Here is a 23349-nt window from a genome sequence, read left to right on the forward strand (position 1 = left end):
TAAAGGAACTCATCATCACTCTGACAGTCTTTTTAAAATTTTTTTCAAAGTTTCTTTTATAATATATAATTTGAACAATGTTTTTAAAAGTCGTATCTGTGGGGCATCTGGGTGGCTCAGCTGGTTAAACGTCCAACTCTTGGTTTCGGCTCAGGTCATGATCTCAGCGTCGTGAGATCCAGCCCCACACTGGGCTCCATGCTCAGCACAGAGCCTGCTTGAGGTTCTCTCCCTCTCCCTCTGCCACTCCCACTCATGCACGTTTTGTCTCTCTCTCTCTCCCCAAAATAAATAAGTAAAATCTTAAATAAATTAATTAATTAAAGTTGTATCTCTGAGTCTAATAGGTTTATGGAGTATAAAAGTGACAAATGCCAGTACAAATAGCTAGGAAGCATCCTAGCATTACTTATGTAGGACGGTTTAGAAGATGTTAATATGCCTAGTAAAGATTATCTGAGAGTAGAGATTGTCAGAAAGCAAGCAACCATCCTCAATGCAAATAGCATTCCTGCAATCATTGTAATTTGACTTCCAGCCCCATTATTCCACCAAAACAGCTTTCATGGAGGTCTTAATGAGATCTCCATGCCACCAAATCCAGGAGAGCAAAGAACCAAGCCAGAGAGCTACATGGTCTGAGCAGTATTTAAAATCATACTGAGAACTGACTCAGTTGAGACCATACTGCCACCACTGCTGAGCATAGAAACTTAAACATTAGTTGATGGTTATTTTACTGATCACATAATTCTACTTAAAATGCTTAAATTGCTTCTGCTGGTATTCTGGAATTCTTCATGAGCTAAGGACTGTGCCTACTGAAATTGGCACTGTGTTATGTGAAGGTAAGCCTCCCATGGATTTTACACTTTAGGTAGAGAATGCAGAAAAATCCACAGATGTATACCTCTCCATAACCTATGAGCCCTGTAAATGTTTACTGAACACTTATTCCTTCGAGCTTCTTAATTCAATAATCTTAGTGGCCCATTTCCAAATAACTCAGAAGTTTGTCAAAGGCAAAATACTATGCAGCTATCAACATTCCCATAATAACAGACTATCCTGAATTTGCCTTGCATTATGTTCTTAGAAAGATATAGAAGGATAATTTGAGTATAAAATTCAGAATTTATCTTGAGCATTTGGCATTCCTATGACCCTTTTCTGATTCTACCATGAGCATGGTCCTACCCATCCACCTGAGGTCCATTGTCGCCATGTAAGAAATCTGTATCTTAAACAAGACAGGACTAATGAGAATCAGGCATGAAGCACTCATAACCTCTTTCAATGGCCCTTGAAACCATGCCTTTGAGACTTGTTCACACATAGGAACAAAATAATCGACCTGTTTTATATAAATTCCTGTATCTTAATTTCAATCATTAAATTATATTTTAAGCAATATTTTTTGTTAATTGGTAGTGAAGGCCACCTAAATTCAATATAGTAAATAATGTCATAGGGCTTATCAAATCACTTAGTCATTTAGAAAAACACCCTAAATTTTAATTAATTTTTCTCCCTCTAAAACTTTCTCACAAAATAAAAATCAGTTTGAAGCTATTTGTCAGGATTCCCTACAATATATGAATCTTAAATTGAGCTAATTACAATACAAATAAAGATTACTTTAATCTCTTAATGACAATATAAATCTTCCTGTAGGATCTGTTATATAAACTGGCATGATTATGACTATACAGAATGAGCTCATTGACTCTTGAAAGCAAATTACCAATTGAATGGTTTTAGCTTGTTCTCCTTGAAAAATCTCCAAAGCATATAAATTTCCAATAATCACAGTATAATGACTGATAGAACTTTTAACAAGCATTTATCTTGCAGTATTTGCTACCTGTCAACTTTTACGAAATCACAATGTTCAACCAGTCATTTTGAGAAAAGTAACTAAGCTCTTTTTATAGATACTAACAGCACTAACAGTTAGCAGGTGAACTTTCCATTAAAAGAAACCTATGGGCAATTGAACTTGACCAGGCTTTCGTTTCCATGCTTCTTAAGTACACAAACTTTCTTTTTTTAAAGGTTTTATTTATTTATTTGACAGAGACACAGCGAGAGAGGGAACACAAGCAGGGGGAGTGGGAGAGGAAGAAGCAGGCTTCCCGCTGAGCAGGGAGCCCGAATGGGGCTCGATCCCAGGACCCTGTGACGAGGACCTGAGCTGAAGGCAGACGCTTAACGACTGAGCCACCAAGGCGCCCCAGTACACAAACTCCTGATTTACGCAGGTGGTTAGGTCTATAGGTAGTGAATCTTACTGCAATGTCCTTATGCCCAGTTTTCTCTTACATTCTCTAAAGCAGGGGTTCTCAAAGTGTTCCTGAACCAGCAGTGTCAGTATTATGTGAGCACTTGGGAGAAATGAAAATTCTCAGGTCCCATGCCAGAACAGAATCAGAAACTCTGAGGTTGGGCCGAGAATCATGGGTTTCAACAAGCCCTGCAGGTGATTATGAGGCCACTAAAATTTGAGAACCTTTGCTCTAGAGGAAAAAGATGTTCTCTTGCTATTCTAAAGGAAAGGTTTTAATCCCTTACTTTAGAGCAGTAAAATCTTTTGCAAGTCCTCTGTCTCTAAGCCCAGGATGCCATTATACTTTATAGAATATATGGGAATTCTTTACAGATGGTACCAATTGTACAAATTTTTTTCATTTAGGGGCACCTTGGTGGCTCAGTCGGTTAAGCGTCTACCTTCAGCTCAGGGCATGATCCTGAGTTAGGCTCCCTGCTCAGCGGGGAGTCTGCTTCTCCCTCTACCTCCGCCCCTCCCCTCTCTCTTGCGCACGCGCTCTCTCTCACTCTTTTCGTCTCTCAAATAAATAACTCTTTAAAACAAAAATTGTTCATTTAGTGAAGTTTTTAGAATATGGCATATTTTTAACAAAGGTTAAAATAGAGGTGTAATTTGGGTTTTAAAAGAAAAATGTGGTTATTTTAAATAGTATGCTATTACAGAAATAAAAATAATGTCCTGTCATGATTTCAACAGGTTCTTCCCTATAATCAAAGTCAAAGAAAATAGGGCTGATTCGAACTTTTGCCCTGTAGTGTTTTGTTTTGTTTTTTAAAGATTTTATTTATTTATTTGTGAGAGACAGAGCGAGAGAGAAAGGCAGAGGGAGAAGCAGGCTCCCAAGGAGCAGGGAGCCTGATGTGGGACTCGATCCCAGGACCCTGAGATCATGACCTGAGCCGAAGGCAGACGTTTAACCATCTGAGCCACCCAGGCGCCCTGCCCTGTAGTGTTTTATGAGTCCAGGACTTGTGCCATTTATACCTCTAGAACCATGTCTACGTGATCAATGAACGAACTTTATAAATAGGTAGAGACATTCCTACACAAAGGCCTTCAAAAGCAAGCTGGTGAGATCATCCCAGAAAATAGAGAGGAACTGGTTTATTTTGCCAATAGCCCCTGTGGCATGGCCTGTGATCTCAGAAAGGCTAAAGACTTTAAAAAAAGAGAGAGAAGAAATGAAATCATAAAGATATACACCTCAGTGTCTACATAGATATGGAATAGATATCAAGAGTAAAGCTTTGGGCAAAGCAATATTTTTTCACTCAGGAAATAAGGATCCAGTTTATTGTTATTACATGCATCATAAGGCTGTGGGTCACGAATTTTCCTGGCTCCTTCAGGAGTTTTTTAGAGTCTGTATTTGGGGTGTGAGGTAATTAGTGTGATTCCCACTTCACAGCAGATTTCCTACTGGAATGCTAATCTTCTGAGAATGTTTAAAATTTAAGGAGAGAAAATACTTTTATAGCGCAACATAGAACCTGCATGAATAATTCATATTTCACAGATGTCACTGTCATTGTGGAAAAAAACCACTTTATATTCTTTTTTAATGCACTTAGAGCAAATGAGAGACCACCGTTGTCAAATTTTCAGTTATATTAAGAGGGAGATCATGATACATCAAAGAAGTAAGAAATACCGTTGCATGAGTTAATAAAATAATTGGCTGAAATAAATAACAGAAGTATTTATAGTAAATCTATCTACCCAACAGCTGGCTCAACCCATTAAATCAGTTTCACAAAGCTGTTCTAATTTGAATTCATTTGCACAAGAGAAAACCTGAATGTAATACCTGAGACTGGGCATTAATATTGGCTCCTTCCTTAACAAGAACTTTGACAACTTCTGCTTGTCCTGCCAAAGATGCAATGTGAAGAGCAGTGTTTCCCTTCTGTTTTGGAGAAACAGAATAGAAAATGTTAGAGGTTTCCAAATTTTATAGAAATCAAATGTACAGGCACTTTAAATTTTGCTGATTAGTTCAATTGGTTAAAGTCTGTCATTCTATCAAGATAGTAGCCCACCTTGGGAAGGGATAATGGTCTGCCATCAAAACACTGAGCCTCCCATAACAGTGTTTTCCTTTTCTAGCCTTCACAATTCTGGTGAGGTGTTTAAGAAGAAAGACTCAGTTCTTATTGAATCAAATTTGGGATTTGCGTGCATGTGCGTGTGTGTGACAATTTATTGCCTATGGTAAATTTGTATTTTAACTTTTCTTTGGAATTGCCAGAGAGCTTTTGTTTTTGTTTTTAAATTTCCACTAGAATCGCTGTCTATTGTGAGCAGGGCCAGTCTACATTTTGGCAACTATGCCTGCATGAGGTGTTAGAAATCCAGGTTAACTGGCCATATTCCTCATTTATTCACTCTTTTTCTCTATCCCTGATCAGAATAATGCCCCAGATGGAGGCTTGAGGGCCTGCAGCATCTCTGCATTTCTCACAACCATATTGTCACACTCCAGCTCTGGTCAGCAGGCTTGATTCTGACTGGCTACTGTTTTTCTCCAAATTAAAACTTTACCTTCTAAAGCCAAAGATTTGTCACCACTGATGATATTTTTAAAAAATATCTCGTTTCTGAAATGATTCCCCAAAGACAAGGTTCAAATATATTTTAGTAAAACAAGTACCAACCAAAAAACACCAGCTTCTAGTATATCAAACATCTTGAACAGTTCCTTAAAAATGAGTCCAGTTTCTCTACATACACACATTATAGTGACAAAATCTAATTTTCCCAATTATTCAACCCATGATCCAAAATCTCTTTTCCATTACAGTATAAAAGATTCTGTATATTCTCTTAACAAGTTAAACGAATATACTAAAAGATCCAACAACTTAATTAAAGCATGAAAATTACTTGTCCATTTCCACTGAGAAGTTTACTGCATCAATTTACTTTTTTTAAATGAATTAACCTTAGGAAAATAGATGCTACTGTCTACAGAGGATTATATCAAGCTACTCTCTCTGGGAACCAAAGAAAAAAGAAATAATATTAGAAACCAGGTGCATAGAATTCTTTAGTCTCATGTTTGATAAATCCCTAAATGAACCAATTCCAACTCTGCAAAGTTCAGTAATAACAGTTTCAATTTCAGTTCTGCATTGTGAAGAATCTTGGTGTCCCAGCAAATCTCTGCAACTTTAAATCATTTCCTCTGTTCCAAATAAATTCTCCCAGCATGAATATTACCTTAGTGGCAGAATCCACAGAGGACCCTCTTCCCAGTAGCTCCTGAACCAGGCCCACGTGGCCCTCCTTGGCAGCCAGGTGGAGAGCATTGAGTCCATTCTGCAAGGAGAAGCAAACAAGACTTCAGAAGTAGAATAATGCCTGTGGACAGGAGCTGATTTTTAAGCATGGATCAAACCCAGAGACTAGACAGACTCTAGCCTCTTGGTTGTAATTTTTCCTTTTGCATTAGCTTTAAGCTATTAAGTTCAGAGAGACGAATTTCCAGTATTCTTGCTTCAGGGAAGCAAAGAGGTAAATTTCATTAGAAATGTGGATTTGGCAAATTTATCCCAACAAAGTGGGGGGGGGATTTTTTTTTTAACTAAGAAATATCTAAATACTTTTCTAATGAGAAAAACAAACAAACAAAAACGAGCAACTCTGTATCATGTGTTGCACCAGCCAGAAACAAAATTCTTTCCAGTTTCTAGAACACTGAGTTTAAATAAATCTTACTTTTTAACAAAGGGGAAGGAAACGTCTTTTTCATAAAAAGTGATTAAAAAGCCATAGGACAATTCTAAGGTAAAACAACTTTGCAATAACAACATTGTACTTAAAAGACATTTAGCACCATATCACTAATTTGCCTTTAGGTTTTTTTCCCAAAAATTTAAAATTTATCTGATAATCAGATAGTACTGTAATATCTGATTCACATCTATCTAAATTCCTGAAAAACTATTCACCATAGCACTGAAAAAAACTCATTGACAATTTTACTAAATATGTTATCTATATACATTATATTGATCTCCCCCAGAAATGACTTAAGCAGTCAGTCAGGAATTCTCTGATCAGTACCAATGAGGTAATCTGTCACATGGGCCTTCTCCATTCCCCAAAGGAAGATGAGGTAATCTGAATGATTAGACCCCCTGCTTTTTCCCTAAGGGAAAGTGACCTTGCCTGGAACATTTCTTTTGCTAAGAATTTTCTTGCCCCACCTTCCTTCCTATAAAAACCTTCCATTTAGTACCACTCCTTAGAGCTCCCCTCTACTTGCTAGATGGGATACCGCCCCTTTCATTAATTGTTTAATAAAGCTTAATTAGATCTTCAAATCTACTCAGTTGAATTTTGTTTTTTAACACATATAAGGAAACCAAATACATATACAAATTGCTAGATGATAAATTTCCTGTTTGCGGTCACTGTATATCTTATACTGAATGATTTTCTTATGGAAAGCATTCAGGCTTTTATTTTTTATTTATTTATTTATTTATTTTAAAGATTTTATTTATTTTTTAGAGAGCGAGCGAGAGAGAAACAGCATGAGAGGGGAGAGGGTCAGAGGGAGAAGCAGGCTCCCCGCTGAGCTGGGAGCCCGATGTGGGACTCGATCCCAGGACCCTGGGATCATGACCTGAGCCGAAGGCAGACGCTTAACCATCTGAGCCACCCAGGCGCCCAGCATTCAGGCTTTTATATTTGGTTCAAAAACAAAGTAATATTTGTTTTTCTTCTTTGCAAAACACGGTCCTGGTTTTTCAACAACATTTCATTTTGAGTAACTGATATAGTCGTACTATCAATACATGCATGTCACGGTTTCCATATATTACTGGCACAAAATAATAAGAATTAAAGTACTTTCAAAATTTGTTATTCCTAGATATTTTAGCAAATGAATCAACAATATAACAGAAACTTGAAAAAGATAGTTTTAGGACTCCTGTGTTCTATCAGCATGCAAATAATGTTAACTGTGTTAACTATACACAAATGATTCAACAAATAAAAATTGTTTTCCACTCCCTTTACCAGATCAAAGTTGTTTTCTGAGTTACTCAACACCCAGTCACTTCGGTAACAGGAAGTACTTAATTTAAATAGAAGTAAACTACTTCACACATAATAAACTCATTCTGACACAATTAAGGGAAAGCAGTGTGATCATGGGACAGGGATTTTTAAGGACATAATTAACCCGATATTTTAGAGCGTTTAACTTTACTGATATCTTTTTATTCTACATATTTTTCAGCATGACATTTGATTAGTTTTCCTAAGTTGCTCACAGGAAGAAATCTTTTGCTCTGTGTCATGAGCCATTACATAAATGTTTTTCGAGTTGGGTCTGTTACTTCAGTCAGTAAGAAACAAATGTTCCAGTCACTGGGAGTCATTAGATTGCCTAGCAAACTAATATTTATTTATTTTTAAAGATTTTATTTATTTATTTATTTATTTATTTATTTATTTATTTATTTATTTATTTATTTATTTATTTAAGAGAGAGTGCGAGCACACGTACGATCAGGGGGCAGGGCAGAGGGGGAGGGAAAGACAGAATCTCAAGCAGACTCCCCACTCAGCCTGGAGCCCACCTGGGACTCAATTTCAGGACCCTGAGATGATGCCCTGAGCTGAAACCAAGAGAGGAGTTGGATCCTCAACTGACTGAGCCATCCAGCCTCCCCCTAGCAAACTAATATTTAAAGAATTTTTCATTTTCAGATGTCTATTGTAAGAAGTTGCCTTTCCTTTTCCTCAATTTTTACCTCTGCTCCACCTGAAGTTTCCACCTGAGAGTTTGAAAGGACCTTTGAGACATCTAACCCCGTCATTTTACCTAAGACTCCACCCACCCCATGTCTGACACATAGTATCTACTCCATAAACACTGCTGGATGAATGAATGAACCTAAAGAGAGCATAGAGGTAATATTTTGGTAAAGATTACATTTGAAAATAATCAAAACTATTTTTTTTAAGATTTGTGTTTGAGAGAAAAAGAACAAGCGGGGGTGGGAGGGGCAGAGGGAAAGGGAGAAGCAGACTCCACACTGAGCAGGGAGCCCCATGTGTGGCTTGATCCCAGGACCCTGGGATCATGACCTGAGCTGAAGCAGATGCTTAACCAACTGAGCCAGCCAGGCGCCCCAACAAATAGTCAAAACTATTTAATATATTTGAAAGGAAAAGCCTGAGTAGTCCCTAGAATTTATAAGCTTTCTATAGATCAGGATTTTTGTCCAAAGGGTACTAGAGATGATTGGTTTGTGGATATTTTTTCCAGGTGCTTGAGTCCTACCCATAGAACACCTGGACTTATTCTGCCCTGGAATTGTCATTCTCACCAGCTAGACCTCAGGTGGGACCTTTATTGCCCACCTGCTTGTACTTACCAACCTTTGTCCCACATTTTTCTTTAAGCTCTTCTTTTTTTTTCTTTTTTTTTTTTGGTTAAGATTTTATTTATTTATTTGACAGAGAGAGACACGAGAGAGGGAACACAAGCAGGGGGAGTGGAGGGGGAGAAACAGACTTCCTGCCCAGCAGGGAGCTCGATGCGGGGCTCGATCCCAGGACCCCTGGGATCATGACACGAGCTGAAGGCAGACGCCCAATGACTGAGCCACCCAGGAGAACCCCTTTAAGCTCTTCTTTCCAGCTTATCTCTTAACTTAGGCAACTGGACCGAAACCACCTCTCCAGCCATGGGACCGCCCTGACAAGACCTCCAGCTGGCCCAGATCACCCAGACCAGTTTGAGCTTAACCCCTGCCTCGCGCCTGCACAGGTGGACCATGGAGTGACCTCTAGAATGACTGGCAACTACCTTTACCTCATTACAATACTAACGTCTCCACCCAAGGAGGAACATAGGCCTCATTTACATAACATACAATGTGTATATAGGCATGTTTCCTTAAGGTGCATACACAGTCTTATGCCTGCCTCTACGTACAACGACAGGGCTTCCCTAGCTAAATATTCACCCTAACCCTAAATAAAAGGAATCCATTCACCCTGGCTCGGGGAGTCACAACTTTGGAAGTTATTCCCCATGATCTCCTTATTTGCTGCAAATAAAGTTTACTTCGTGCGACAACTCTAGCTGATGTATCTGTGACTCACTAAGGAGAGAAAGCACGTTGGTTCAGTTACACTTTCTAAAATCTGATGCCGTATTATTCAGTAAATTCTTACTTGAGGGGCAAACAGCTGGCTTGTTCAAATAATAAAAGCTCTTCATATATGACTTTCTGTATTGATCCATTCTTTCTTCCTTTATGTTTTTTTTAAATAATCTCTACACCCAACATGGGGCTCAAACTCATAATCCTGAGATTAAGAGTTGCATGTTCTATTGACTGAGCCAGCCAGCCAGCTGCCCCCCGCGTTGACCCATTCTTTATGAAGTTCCTCTTCAAGACTGGAAGAATGGGGAAGCATTTTATTTGTTCTTCTGCAATTCTCTTTCAGTTTTTGAAAAAAAAATTATTTTTGTTAACTTTTATACCCCATTAGAATTTTCTCATTGAATCACTTTTACTTTTTGTAATTATTTTATCTGATGTCAATGTTTATTTAACTTAAAAGAAAAGTTTAACTTGTTAGTTGAAATTCCCAGTTGACGGAACATGAGGAAGTTCCACCTTATGTTCTTCAGAGTCCTTTAACCACCCCAAATAGATCAAATTGAAAGAGGACTTGAACTACCTCCATTTTGACCTCAGTCTATACTTTCTAACTCACTAAGTTCTTTCCAGCTTATCTTTTAACTCAGGCAAAAGACTTGGTGGGCAAAGCATCCTGTGATGGGAACTTAAACTACCCCTCAAGCAATTTAACTGCCCTGATCTGACACCAGTTGTAACCCCACATAATTTACCCCTCAATAGTGATGGACCTGACCCTTACTGCCCATCTACACGCACCCACCGACTTCTGTCCCACACTTTTTTTATATAAACCTCAAAGTATTTTCAGCACTTCAGAGAGTCTTTGGGACATTGGTCTGCTCTCTTCCTGGTGCTGGCCTCACTGAAATAAATCCCTTTCTTGGTTTCACCCCCATTCATCTCTCTGCCTTTGGATTTTGTCAGGGACAAGTGGCAAAACCTGGTGTATTTAGGATACCCAGAGCCAGGTGTTCTTATACCCTTGTACCCTAGTAACAAGATTTTCCCAGACTAAGCCCATGGCTTCTGAGCTGTAATCAGTTGAAAAAGGAAGAGAGAAGGAAGAGAAGAATAAAGCATCTCCTCAATATTTTCGATATTTGCCAGTGATTTCTCTTTTAGTTCCTTAATTCAGTATTTCTCAGTATCATGTCTTCCTATCCTGTCATGGAAATGTTTTACTATGTGAACCAACAAATAATATGTATCAGGGCTCCACTTCCTCCCACCCCTGAAAGCCAGTTGTTAGACATTTACCAGCAATATCACTGCTCGCATGCCAAAGTTTCAGGTTTGACAGCAGTTTTATCTTTAAAAAATGTGAACTGGATCGGGGCGCCTAGGTGGCTCAGTTGTTAAGCGTCTGCCTTCGGCTCAGGTCATGATCCCAGGGTCCTGGGATCGAGCCCCACATCGGGCTCCCTGCTCCGCCGGGAAGCCTGCTTCTCCCTCTCCCGCTCCCCCTGCTTGTGTTCCCTCTATGGCTGTGTCTCTCTGTGAAATAAAAAAATAAAATCTTAAAATAAATAAATAATAAATAAATAGAAAATGTGAACTGGAAAAATGACTCCCCAATGGTCAATTTCTCTAAGGTACAATGGCCTGAATCTGGTCTTCATTTAGGTCTGAAGTTCTACAATATGGGCAGCATGTGGGATCAGTCTACAAATCAGGTAATCTTGTTTATAAATTTTATAAAGAGTCAAGCATTATTAACTACTCATCAATCCTTAATTGCCTAAAATGGGTACCTAGACTTGTTTGAAAATGATCTCAACAGTGGCATTCTGAATATAACTTTCTATTAATTTAAAATAGAAAAGTTTGAGAATTAAGATGTTTAAAAGGTGTAAAACTGGGGCTCCTGGGTGGCTCATCAGTTGAGCATCTGACTCTTGGTTTTGGCTCAGGTCATGATCTCTCAGGGTTGTGAGATCACGCCCCACATGGCTCTCTGCACTCATCCCGGAGTCTGTTTGACATTCTCTCTCCCTCTGCCCCTCCCCCACTCACATGCTTGTGCACGTGCTCTCTCTTTCTCTCGCTCTTTCTAAAATAAGTAAATTGGGGTGCCTGGGTGGCTCAGTCGGTTAAGCGTCTGCCTTCGGCTCAGGTCCTGATCCCAGAGTCCTGGGATCGAGCCCCACATCGGGCTCCCTGCTCAGCTGGAAGTCTACTTCTCCCTCTGCCACTCCCCCTGCTTGTGATCTCTCTCTCTCTCTGTCAAATAAGTAAATCTTTAAAAATAAATAAAAAATAAAATAAGTAAACAAAATAAAATCTTTTAAAAATAAAAGGTGTAAAATTTTCTTCAATTCCATGCGTGGCCAACTCTGATGGTTAGCGGATTTACAATACTCTTCTCAATTTCCTTTCTGGGGGATCTTTCTCCTTTCACTCCATAGCATCCACTCAGCTGAAACCTTTAACTTGCTTTAACTTTCTCAATAATTGGCTAGCTTTCTTCTCAATTAATTACAAAGCTGATGCTGTAAGTTGAAAGAATTTTCCAATGAAAAAGTACCCTTTTTGGAGACACAAAGATCCTACTACAAATTACTGAAATACAGTTGTATTTTATTGAAAACATCATCAAGAATATGATTAAAATTTTCCATATGAGGGATTAGTTCAGAAACCAAACTGTATATAATATATAAACTGAATTCAGGATATACACGTGTCTTTAAGATTTCTGTAATACTATTACTACTGAAACTAGAGTAGTTATAAAGACACAGACGATGCGTGACATTCTAGTTATAAATGCTATAAATTTTTAATCTGTCTTCTTTTAAAATGCAACCAAATTGGGACTATCATATTATTGCTATCATATTATTGAATTAGCTGTAGGAAATAGAAGACAAGCAATGTGCTTTACGCTTAATTTTTTGGTTCTAGAATTTCTAACCAAAAATAGATTTAATTAGCAATCGAGTATGTTGAGTAACTTATCAGAAAAAGCAACTCAGCATCAACTAGACTTAAGCAAAAAATATTTTATCTTGTGAATATGAGCTAACATATAAGTTAATCATGTTTAAATGAAAAGTGATAAATAATCCCGTTCAATAGCACAACTCAGCTAACTCCTAGAGAATACATTTTGCAGTTAGCCCATTTTGGTTAGTCCCTGAGGTCATGTTTCTAAAAATCAAATTTCCCACAGGAGCCACACTGACATGCTTTAGCTTACCCTGGTCAGTTAGTAGTACTGGCCTACATTTCAAAGGATGTTATATTATTGTTAGATATTCTTCACTTTGTCAGGTAAGGGAATGAGGAGGTGGACATGCCCAACTAGTCAGATCTTCTTTTTTTTTTTTTTCCAGATTTTTTAAATTTATTTGAGAGAAAGAGAGCACAGTCAGGGTGAGGGCCAGAGGGACTAGCAGACTCCCTGCTGAGCAAGGAGCCTGATGTGGGGCTCGATTCCAGGACCCTGAGATGATGACCTGAGCCGAAGGCAGACGCTTAACCGACTGAGCCACCCAGCCGACCCTAGTCAGATCTTTTATATTTGGGTGCAAATACAGGGCAGGTTCTAGGACTTTCCCAATAGTGCTTCCCACACATATAGTATTTGAGGCACATATCCAAAAAATAAAATATTGTCAGTTTCTGCATTTATTAGAACACTCATCATGAGCTTACTGAGTTATGGCCAAAGAGTCTTCTGAAACAATTCATACTTAACAGAAACAATAACTATTCATTCTCTTAAATTAATATCAGGTTAGACATTCAGTGAGATCACCAGAAAACAATGTACCTGGAGTATGTTATCTTGATTCCCTACAGAAATGCCTTCACTGACTTATAAAATATTACTACATATTTGGTTTATATGTAAAGCGAATATAAGAAATGTCCATCTGAGCAATATTTTCACCCTTGTGTTTATTTTATATGGGTTCTCTGAATTAACTATTGTTGAGTTCAATAACAGGAAAAAGTTTAGTAATAGGAAAAGCCTGTGCTTCTTTTTACTAACCTTTAATTTAGGAAAACTGCATAAATCAATGTGTTTGTCTTTTTTACTAATTTCCAGGAAACACAGAATAAATTCAGTATCCATCAGAATTAATTATCACAAGTTCTCTATTCCTCTTTTCCTTGGTTTTGCTTTCATCTTGTTTAGTTTCATTTTTAATGATGTCAGAATCACAGTACATATGAGTGCATGTATGTATATGTTGTGTCACCAAAACATTGCTGTAAAAATTCTTCAGACCTTTTGTATCTTAAAACAGCATTATGCCAAGTGCTTCCACCGAGTTTGATTCCTCATCTCACAGGGTTTATAGACAGTAATTACGCTTTGATTAATATGGTTGCTGATTCTAATTAGCTACTCAGTGGTTCAACATACTGACCAACACTGTGGAAACAACGTAAATGAAAATTTAAAATAATTTAAAAATCAAAAACAAACTCTTAATAGGAAAATCTAAGAATTAATTAAACCTGAGAAATAGTAGCCTAAACAGTGAATTAATACCCTCAGCATGCTTGAGAATAAAAACTGTTGGTGTTAGAACTCTACTGAAGCAAATCTGGAGGAAATTTGCTTCAGTAGAGTTCTAACACCAACAGTTTTTATTCTCAAGCATGCTGAGGGTATTAATACACAGTAAAAACAACAACTGTATGAGACATTGGAAGAGCATCCTTGTCATTGGTTGGAAATCTTTTCTTTTAAGGTTGTTAAAAGGTTAAATGTTTCTCATTTGTATGCAACTGACTGAAATTGTTTTCTTTCTTCCCTTCCTTTCATCTTTCTATTTTCTTTTTTTTAAAGACAGTGTGGTCAACTGCAGAAATAATAACATGGTGTTGGGAATAAGAAATGCAATCAGGTCCTTGCTCTGCTCCTAACCAGATGTGTGACTTTGGGCAAATCACTTAGCCTCTCTGTCCTCTAAAGATCTGATCTATAAAAATGATGACAATGATGACAATGAAAATGTGCGGACAACAATAAAGAAATAAACATTTATGAGCACCACCTGTGTGCCATTATTTTAGCCTTTTTTTTTAATGAATGTAAATTTATTGAAACTGGTCTGGGGGAGGATGTATGGGTGAATAGTCGGGGGTTTTCCAAAGAGAACTGTGGAGAGGAGCCAACACCCAGGAGGGAGGGAGAAGGTGCTTAGCCACAAACCCTGTCTCACGCCTGATGTCTTCTCCTTCTGCTTCTTGCACACCACGTCCAGCTTCCAGTCCTTCCACCTGCTCTTGTGCAGCTTGATGGGGGCATGAGCGCACTACCTCCCATTCATCTCACGCCTGGTGCGCACATGGTCTGCGCATAGTTGCTAGGGTCCTTGAAAGCTGACTAACCCTTGGTCTTGCCTCAGACTAGTCGCAGGTCACCTTAGCATTAAGAAAGGATGGGAAGCGGCTGACGGAGCGTGCCAAGATGTCATCATTCACCTCATTGCTCAGATCCCCACAGAAGATGTGGAAGTCATCTGCATTCCACTCCAGCAAGCTAGGATCCTCCCAGGTGCCTAACAAATGTAATGTTTCAACTTCTCTGGCTTTCTTTCCTTTTTGTCCTTAACCAGGGTCTCTGGGACCTCCAAAACCCTGAGGCCAAGGCATGGGGGCTGGGTCCACGGACTCAGGGCAGGAGTCCAGAAATGCAGAGTGGGGGCGGTAGGCTTCCCTCCCACACTCCTTCTAGTGGGAGAGGCTCAGACTGATATTCAGGCAAAGGCACGGAAAGGGCTACTGGTAGGATGAGCCCAATGACTTTAGGACCAACAGGGGTGCCTCCTGCCTCCACAGTAACCAATGCACTAGTCTTCTCCAGCCTAGCTGCTGCCGCCAACATGCCTCTTCCTTCTCTTTCAGGCCCAATGCCAAGGCCTAAGCCCAGCTCCTAAGGAGTTGCTGGCCCTCCCAGGAGAGGCCTCAGAGCAGCCACGGAGATGGGAAGTGGGGGGCCAGCCACTGGGGGAAGCATCATAGGGGGTCCACAAGGACCGGCAGAACCAGAGGTGGGATGACTACCTGCTGCAGAGGGAAGAACACAATCTGCTCTCTGTAGTAAATGGGAAATGAAGGCCAGATGCAGGATAGGGGTCCTTTGGGGGACCACAGCTACATGCCCGAGCCTCTGGACTGCCCAGGTGACTCCAATCATCAGGGCAAAAGCTAAGTGAACCACTCACCATGGGAGGAACTGTGAGTCCAAGAGTCTGTTGGATCTGCTGGTATGTTTTGGTCACAATAATTGGGCAAATCACAGGAGCTGCTGGGACCTGCATGGGTACTACTGTGGGGACCCTGGGTGCAGTAGACCCAATAGCTGGGATTCTGGTTACCAGAACCTTCAGAACATCCTGCTCAAATCTCCACCTCCTTCAAGCATTCCTTGCTGCTCTTGTCCAGGATGCCTGTGCCAGTCCTCAGGACTATAGGTCCTCCTGTACCTGGGAGTCCCAGGGCTGACCCTACCAGCTAATGTCACCATATACTGAATGGGAACCAACCAGAGCAGGCTACTATTGGTAAGTCCTTGATATATATAAATTAATGTTGATAAATAATATGAATTTGAGTCTTTTGAAACAATCAACAAATATTCATTGACCTCTTATTGTAAGCAAGCGCTTGTAGATCTGTGAGTCCCAGGCAAGGTATCACCTTTGATTCTACAACTTTTGGAATAATGCTATTTCTAAAGAATATCATTAAAATGACTAAATATGCCAAATATTTTTAAAAAATCTTAATGCTACTTTGAAACAACCATGTGCAAAAATTTGGGGGGTAGGGAAGGGGCAAAGGGAGAGAGAGAATCCCAAACAGGCTCCACCCCTAGCGCAGAGCCAGAGCAGGGCTCGATCTCAGGACCCTGAGATCATGACCTGAGCCAAAATCAAGAGTCAGAAGCTCAACCAACTGAGCCACCCAGGTGCCCCAACCATATGCAAATTAATCAATCTTAAAGGGCAGATTTTTTTCTTTAGCACTTCTATTAAAATTTTATAAAGCAATTTTATAACATTATTTACAATCAGATTTTACAGTAAGCTGTAATCACCATTTCTCTTGTTGATTTTATGAGCTATTTTCCCCGTTGATGGCTTTTCTATGATCATATAAAACTAGTGCATGAAACCCCAGGTAGAACAGATAGCCAATAAAAATTTTTATAGAGCCATTCAAGTGCTACATTTCTGGCACATACAGAAAAGATATAGAGTAGTCCATCTGGAAAAGGTGAAGAACAGATTCAAGCAGGTACAGCTAAACGTACATAAAGGTAAATGTTTGCATCAAAATCCATTAGGCTGTTTTGCATCTTGGTACAAATCCATAATCAACAAGTGTTTGCCAGGTACCCACCAAATGCTCATCTCTAGGTGCTAGATTCTAAGGGAGAAGCAAAGGACATGTGACATATTTTCTGTTTCCAAAGAGCCCCAAAATATTTATAATTAAACAACTGAAAATCACCTCTGTGCTACATAGACTTGTCTGTGTTTTTTTCAAATCTCTGGCTACTCTACTTTGCAAATCTTACATGTTGAGTTAAGGGTACTCCAATCTGTCCTATGCATATCTGAAAAGTACAACTAACTTACATAACTTCCTTAATTCTACTAAAATGTAAATATTTGGAAGGAGGCATTGAAATATATGAGTTCTTAAAAAATATTAGAAGAAAGGGGTGCCTGAGTAGCTCAGTCGTTGTCTACCTTCGGCTCAGGTCGTGATCCCAGGGTTCTGGGATGGAGCCCCTGATTGGGCCCCCTGCTCAGCAGGAAGCCTGCTTCTCCCTCTCCCACTCCTCCTGCTTGTGTTCCCTCTCTTGCTGTCTCTCTCCCTGTCAAATAAATAAATAAAATCTTTAAAAAATATATTAGAAGAAAAAGATGGAGAGCAAATGGGGACAATCAAAGGGCAATAATAGAGAAAAGAAAGTGAAACTTGACTCCCAATCCCCCACCCCACCCCCACTCTGAATGGGGCTCCTATGTCAGAGATGTCTTAAATCAGGAGCTCTTTTCAAGAGGAACTACATGCCCACATATAGAGATACAAATAATTATGAAATATTATTTATAACTTCACACTTCTATTGGCATAAATGACATCAGCAAAAGAAATTACGTGGAGAAAAAGAACTCAAACTCAAAACAAAATAACCTGTTTATATATTCCCAACCCAATTTTCACTCCTTATACCTAGCCATAATCTAGCTACACATTTCCCACCTCTTTCATGGTGGTTGCTCAAAACTAAGAGTACTCACTGTCATAAAATTCAAGATTCATTCAGTTTTTATGAAGATTGGAAACAGCAAAGCAATCAATGTGTCCCCTTTGTCATACACAATTTAACTGATTCTACCATGTCATTTGTTGCTCTCCAAAACTTTCTGATTTAAAAAGGAAATCAAACTATGATGATCCATGAGGAAAGTTGTTTCACTAGTGAGTTATTCTCAGATCTTCAAGGCTTTCTTTATAATTCAAAAATGATGAATGTTTAGTAAGGTATTTACAATGAGGCTTGGAATTTGATGGCTTGGAATTTGATAGCTCATTGATCATTTCATAAGGAAAAATGCTTAGAATAAGAATGCTTTGAAAATATTTTGTGGGGTGCCTGGGTGGCTCAGTTGGTTAAGTGCCTGCCTTCAGCTCAGGTAATGATCCCAGGGTCCTGGGATTGAGCCCCCTGTCCAGCCCCTTGTCAAGCCCCCTGCTCAGTGGGGAGCCTGCTTCTCCCTCTCCCTCTGCCACTCCTCCTGCTTGTGCGCTCTCTCTCTCTCTCTAATAAATAAATAAAATCTTTTAAAAAAATTAAAACCTTTAAAAAAAAAAAGAAAAATATCACTTTGTAAAATCCACTTCCAGATCTCCATGTCATCTATGATCCAGGGCCACCCAGATATCCATAGTGCTTCTGGCTGGTTGCTCCTTTGTTGGCCACCTGGTCTTTCCCCATGTCCAGCCCCATCAAGTCTTTCTACCATATAATCCGCAAAATACAGAGAATGAATTTAAATACGATGGTGAGCTAGCCCGGAAGAAGAAAGAGTTCTGAAAATTCTTCAAAATCTTAGCAAGATCAAGAGGGATGAAGAGGTTATGGGGGCTGAGAAATAAATACTTGATGAATAAAACAATGAAAAACTTAATGACATACATATCATTCTTATACTTTATATTTTACATATGTTATATCACATTATTATATATTGCAGAGAAGGGCCCTAAAATTCTCAGAAGTCAAGTGATTTGTCTCAAAGACCCTCACCACCAAAAATAAGGAATAGCAAAAATCCATACTTGATCTGATTTACAAATTCATGTTTTTTAAGTTAAAATAATTAAGTTCTAAACCAAGTTTCAAACTGTAGGTCATGATGCATAAGTGGGTCATAAAATCTATTTAATGGATTACCAATCAACATTTTAAAATATAAAGTGGAATAAAGAAAAATAGAATGTACTGTGGATGAGCAAGTGTTGATTTTATTTGGGGTTTTTGTTCTGTTTTGTTTTTGGTGAAACTTTTCACAATACACAAGCATACATGCACACACATGGGTGTGTCAGAGAGAGAGAGTGTGCACACAGGTGGTCTAGACAGCAAAAAAAACAAACAACAACAACAACAAAAAAAAAACCTAAGCAGGTTTTGGCAAGACCCAAGACATGAGGGCATCTTGGGACTAGATATCCTCTCAGACTGAATAAGTAAAAACCTGACGTTCACCAAGACCATTCTAAGAGAGGAGTGGTTTCTATGGTATGTTTATTTGAATTTTCTGAATTTAATCATTCCTATTTTTGATGAATGCTGCAATGCAAACATGAAGGATGATGATGGGACAAAGGAGAGTTCTTCACTTTGAGAATACGGGCGAAGTCACCACTGAACCGCGTGCACATCCGGGGCTGTGACAGGGGGCGTGGTGCACCGGAGGCAACGCCCCCAAGCCAGAGTTCCTCATTTCTCTCCGTTACTAGCAACAACACGATTTAAAGTTTCTTCATTAGTAAAACGGGGAAATTTCCCACTCTGCCTACTTCAGATAGTTATTTTTTAAAGTATATAAAATAATGTACATTTATGCTATTTTGAATCTATAAAATAATATACAAATGTAAAATATTATGATTTCCTGGTTAGGTGACAGAAGTAATAAATGCATATACTCCTCACTCCTGTTTTCTGGCACTGAGATTTGGTTAAATATGATGAGTTGAATTGAGCTTTTTTGAGTCTAACATATAATGTTTACCTGGACTAGGGAAATTATTAATTCATGCAGAAATGACTTACTTTAAAAAGTATTTTCAGTTCTAATGAAACCTAGGAAGCAGACGGGAACCTGGTCCATTAGTAATCATCCTTGTCAATAATTCAAAGAACTGCTATTTTATGACTGAAAGCTTTAACTCTCCTAATTTAAATGTTTTCACATAGTCTCATTTCTTTGGTTAGTTTTTACGAGAAATAATGGATAAATTATTTCTTTCATATTTGATTTCATATGTGCTAAAGCAAATCAGCATATGAAGCTCAAAGGAAGAACACTATTTGAGCTACTTATTATGATAGTCATGGGTTAAAGAGATTTAAATATTAGCTTTAAAAGTTGGCAGCAAATTATTTAAATAATAGCTAAAACTTATTATAACTTATTCTTAAGTGTCAGTCTTGGTTCTAAGCTTTTAATTGCATTAACTCACTTAACCTTAAATTGAACATTATGAATTATGAACTACCTGGTGATTCTAGCTTAGAAACTATACTCTTAGCCCCTACAATTTAAAAAAAAAAAATCTATGGACCCTGCATTATAATCCTATTTAGCTTTCTTCAGACTTCAATTTCTCATTAATTCTATTTGATATTCTGTGGAATAGGAAATATCTCAGTCTCTCATAATAAGTCAGTAGTTAAGGAGAAAAATTATCCCCTTTCTAGACATAGAACATCCAAATGTGTCAAAATTAGAAAGGAATTTTATAATGCATTCTAAAATGTTATTATCATATCCATGTCAAGCTTAGCTAGTTTTAATTTAAAGTAAAAAGGAATAGATTGGTTGAGCCTTTAAGTTTCTTACAGCAATAAAATTCTGTGGTTCTTAAATCAGATGACAGTAATGGGAGTATAATTTCCAGAAGATTTTAAAGAAAATATCCAAGAGAATAAATCTTGTATTTGTATATTTATCACTGACTCATTTAATATTTCAGTCAACTCATCTTGAAAGAGGGCATTAAAAACCTGGATTTTCTCCTTCTAACATAGAATTTATCAAAATCAGTAAGCAAGGAGAAGGAGTATGTATCAGAACCAATCAGTAGCTTTTTTTTTTTTTTTAATGAAATGTAAGAACTCCGTAGTGCTGCAGCCTGGAGTGGATGTGCCTCCAGGGGCCAAGGATGAGACTGAAGTAAGAGAGGGAAGGAGGGGAAAGAGTGGGGAGAGGGGAAATCTCAAAGGGAAGGAAAGCAAGAAGGGAGAACAGAACCTAAAATAAGTTCCATAGCTAATTCCAGTATGTGCCCAGCCTCCTACTTCTTCTTTTTTTTTCCTTTTTTATATTTTTTTAATTTTAAGTAATCTCTACACTCAACATGGGGTTTGAGCTTACAACCCTGATATTAAGAGTTGTATGCTCTACTGACTAAGTCAGCCAGTGCCCCCCCCATCCTCCTACTTCTATTCTAAGTGAAGAAACAATTTTGTACAAAATATTAAACTCAGATAAAAACATGGTACAGAGTTTAAATTTAATAAGGACTAGAGAAAGCTTAAATTCAAAACAAAATAACAGTTGAATATCAATTATTCACATATTAAAACATTTACTGAACATTTATTGTATGCCAAACTGTGCTAGCAACAAAATCTACATTTCAAGACACCCATATAAAATAAAAGTTTAGTAATGTTATTAGAGAATTACAATGACTTCTAATTTTCTCCCCATTTTTTAAAATTTTTAATTAAAAATAAGCTATATTTGGTGTGCTGCACCCTAAAAGAATATGGAGAGAGTGAGGAAAGAGTCATACAACAATGCAGTTGGCTTTAGAGTCTTCCAAGTAATATACCATTACTCTGCTTTCCATCATTATAAAATGATTCCTACAAATTGCATCTCATATCAATTTCCAGTTTATCTAAGACTCACAAACTGGCTTAGTTTATCCTCTGAGCAATCACAAAGTTTAGTTTGTTTTACAATTTATTGCATTTGTGTTCTCTGTTTAATCTTCCCAGCAAGGTTTATCATGGGTGAGAATCAAATCCTATTCATCTTTGTAAACTCTACACTTAACATGGCACCTAGCACAAGAAAAAGTCTACTTCAAGAATGTTTGACACTCAGTGAGCTAATGAGTAGTATGTACCATATGGAGGTAAATAGGAGTCTGCTTAATTCATCCAGTTATTCTACATTTGTCAGTAAACGTAGTCAGTGCATGGACAAATCAGGTATAAATATGTCTATCTCTTAGCCTTTGAAAACACAATCAGGAAATGTTCACTCTCTGAAGCTGAAGCTGGTTAACATGAACATGTGTAAGAGGAAATTAGATCCTGAGAGAAGCACTTAATCTAAAGGGGCTTTTCTCAGTCTGGAATCCCTTGATGTGTTCTTAAGGATCTCAGGATTCTCTGAGAATGTTTTATTTGACATTTTCATTTTAATGCCAATCTAAAAAAAGTTAATAGAAATATATTCTGGATCATCTGGATAATCACATTTAATTAAATACCATCTAGTAATTTCTTGGTCATGACACAATATGACTGTGTCAATTGATGCCAAGTGATCACTGAAGGAACACCCAAATTTTAATGAAGTATTTCTCAAACTGAAGCATGCGGATGTATTCTCAGGGTTCAAAAAAAGTCTCCTCTCTACTTAGAAAAAATACTGCCTTAAGAGATGGTTTGTAAACATAACCTGATAAAACTTGGGTCTTTCCATCTAGAAAGCAGAATAGATGTTTGAGGAGGCATGACCAGAACTTTCCTAACTATTACACAGAATTATAAGTTATCTGAAAGAAATAATGACAATTCTGATTAAGTTGGAAGGAATAAAACTTGTTAGAACTTCCCCCAAACCTGTCCATCCAGCTATTCTAGTTTGAGTGAAATCATCAATTATGGCTATACAACTTAATTAAATTCTATCTAACTGCAATTGTCAGAGCCATACTTTGGTCTCCTGAGTGTGCATAACACAATGGGTTTTCACACGTATAATTTGATCCCCTGGTAGTCCCCTTTGAGATAGAGAAGTATGTTGAGAGATTATAAAGTATGCAATATAGTGATAAGCCATATTGTGGATGTGCAACAAAGGTAACTATTATTTGATATCATAAGTATTATTATTTCTCACTTCAAGAATGGATAATTTGAGACTCAGACTAATTTAAGTGACTGGCCAAATGTCTGTGTTCATTCAATTATTTATTTATCAAATATTAATTGGATACTTCTTATGTGCCAATCCTCACTCAGTGGAGCTATATTCCATGAATAATCTTTAAAATCATTTTATTCATCCCCTTACATGCATCCTCAGTTCACTTGTCTTTCTCTATCTGTACTATACATGCTTAGCTAAACCACATTCCTGGTTGTATATAACACTCCATCTGAGTCCATGCCTGACTATAGCTGCAAAAGAACACACATCCATGCTAGCTGGTCACGATCCTTGAGTAGGCTCTTAATGCTGCCTGGCAGTCAAGCTCTGCTACCCTTGCTCTCTCCCACTTTCTTTGATGAGTGTTTCCTACCTTCTCTCTCCTCTCAGTTAATGAATCTTCAAC

General features: G+C 38.1%; 1 protein-coding gene and 1 pseudogene across 16 annotated transcripts in view; both read right to left on the reverse strand.

Annotated features, from left to right (window-relative positions):
* Nucleotides 1–23349, reverse strand: part of ANK2 (ankyrin 2) — a 212701-nt gene that overhangs the window by 164391 nt on the left and 24961 nt on the right. For all 16 annotated transcript variants that reach the window (XM_081811969.1, XM_081811970.1, XM_081811956.1 and 13 more), the window contains exons 3-4: nucleotides 5549–5647; nucleotides 4137–4235 (exon numbers count right to left, since the gene is read on the reverse strand). In XM_081811969.1, coding sequence (XP_081668095.1) covers nucleotides 4137–4235; nucleotides 5549–5647 — 198 coding nt within the window. The remainder of the gene's footprint in view (nucleotides 1–4136; nucleotides 4236–5548; nucleotides 5648–23349) is intronic.
* On the reverse strand, nucleotides 14226–16825 carry LOC102741571 (RNA-binding protein 42 pseudogene; annotated as a pseudogene).

The sequence above is a fragment of the Leptonychotes weddellii genome, chromosome 2 (genome assembly GCF_054177405.1).
Source record: "Leptonychotes weddellii isolate Sample4059 chromosome 2, ASM5417740v2, whole genome shotgun sequence".
Taxonomy (NCBI): domain Eukaryota; kingdom Metazoa; phylum Chordata; class Mammalia; order Carnivora; family Phocidae; genus Leptonychotes; species Leptonychotes weddellii.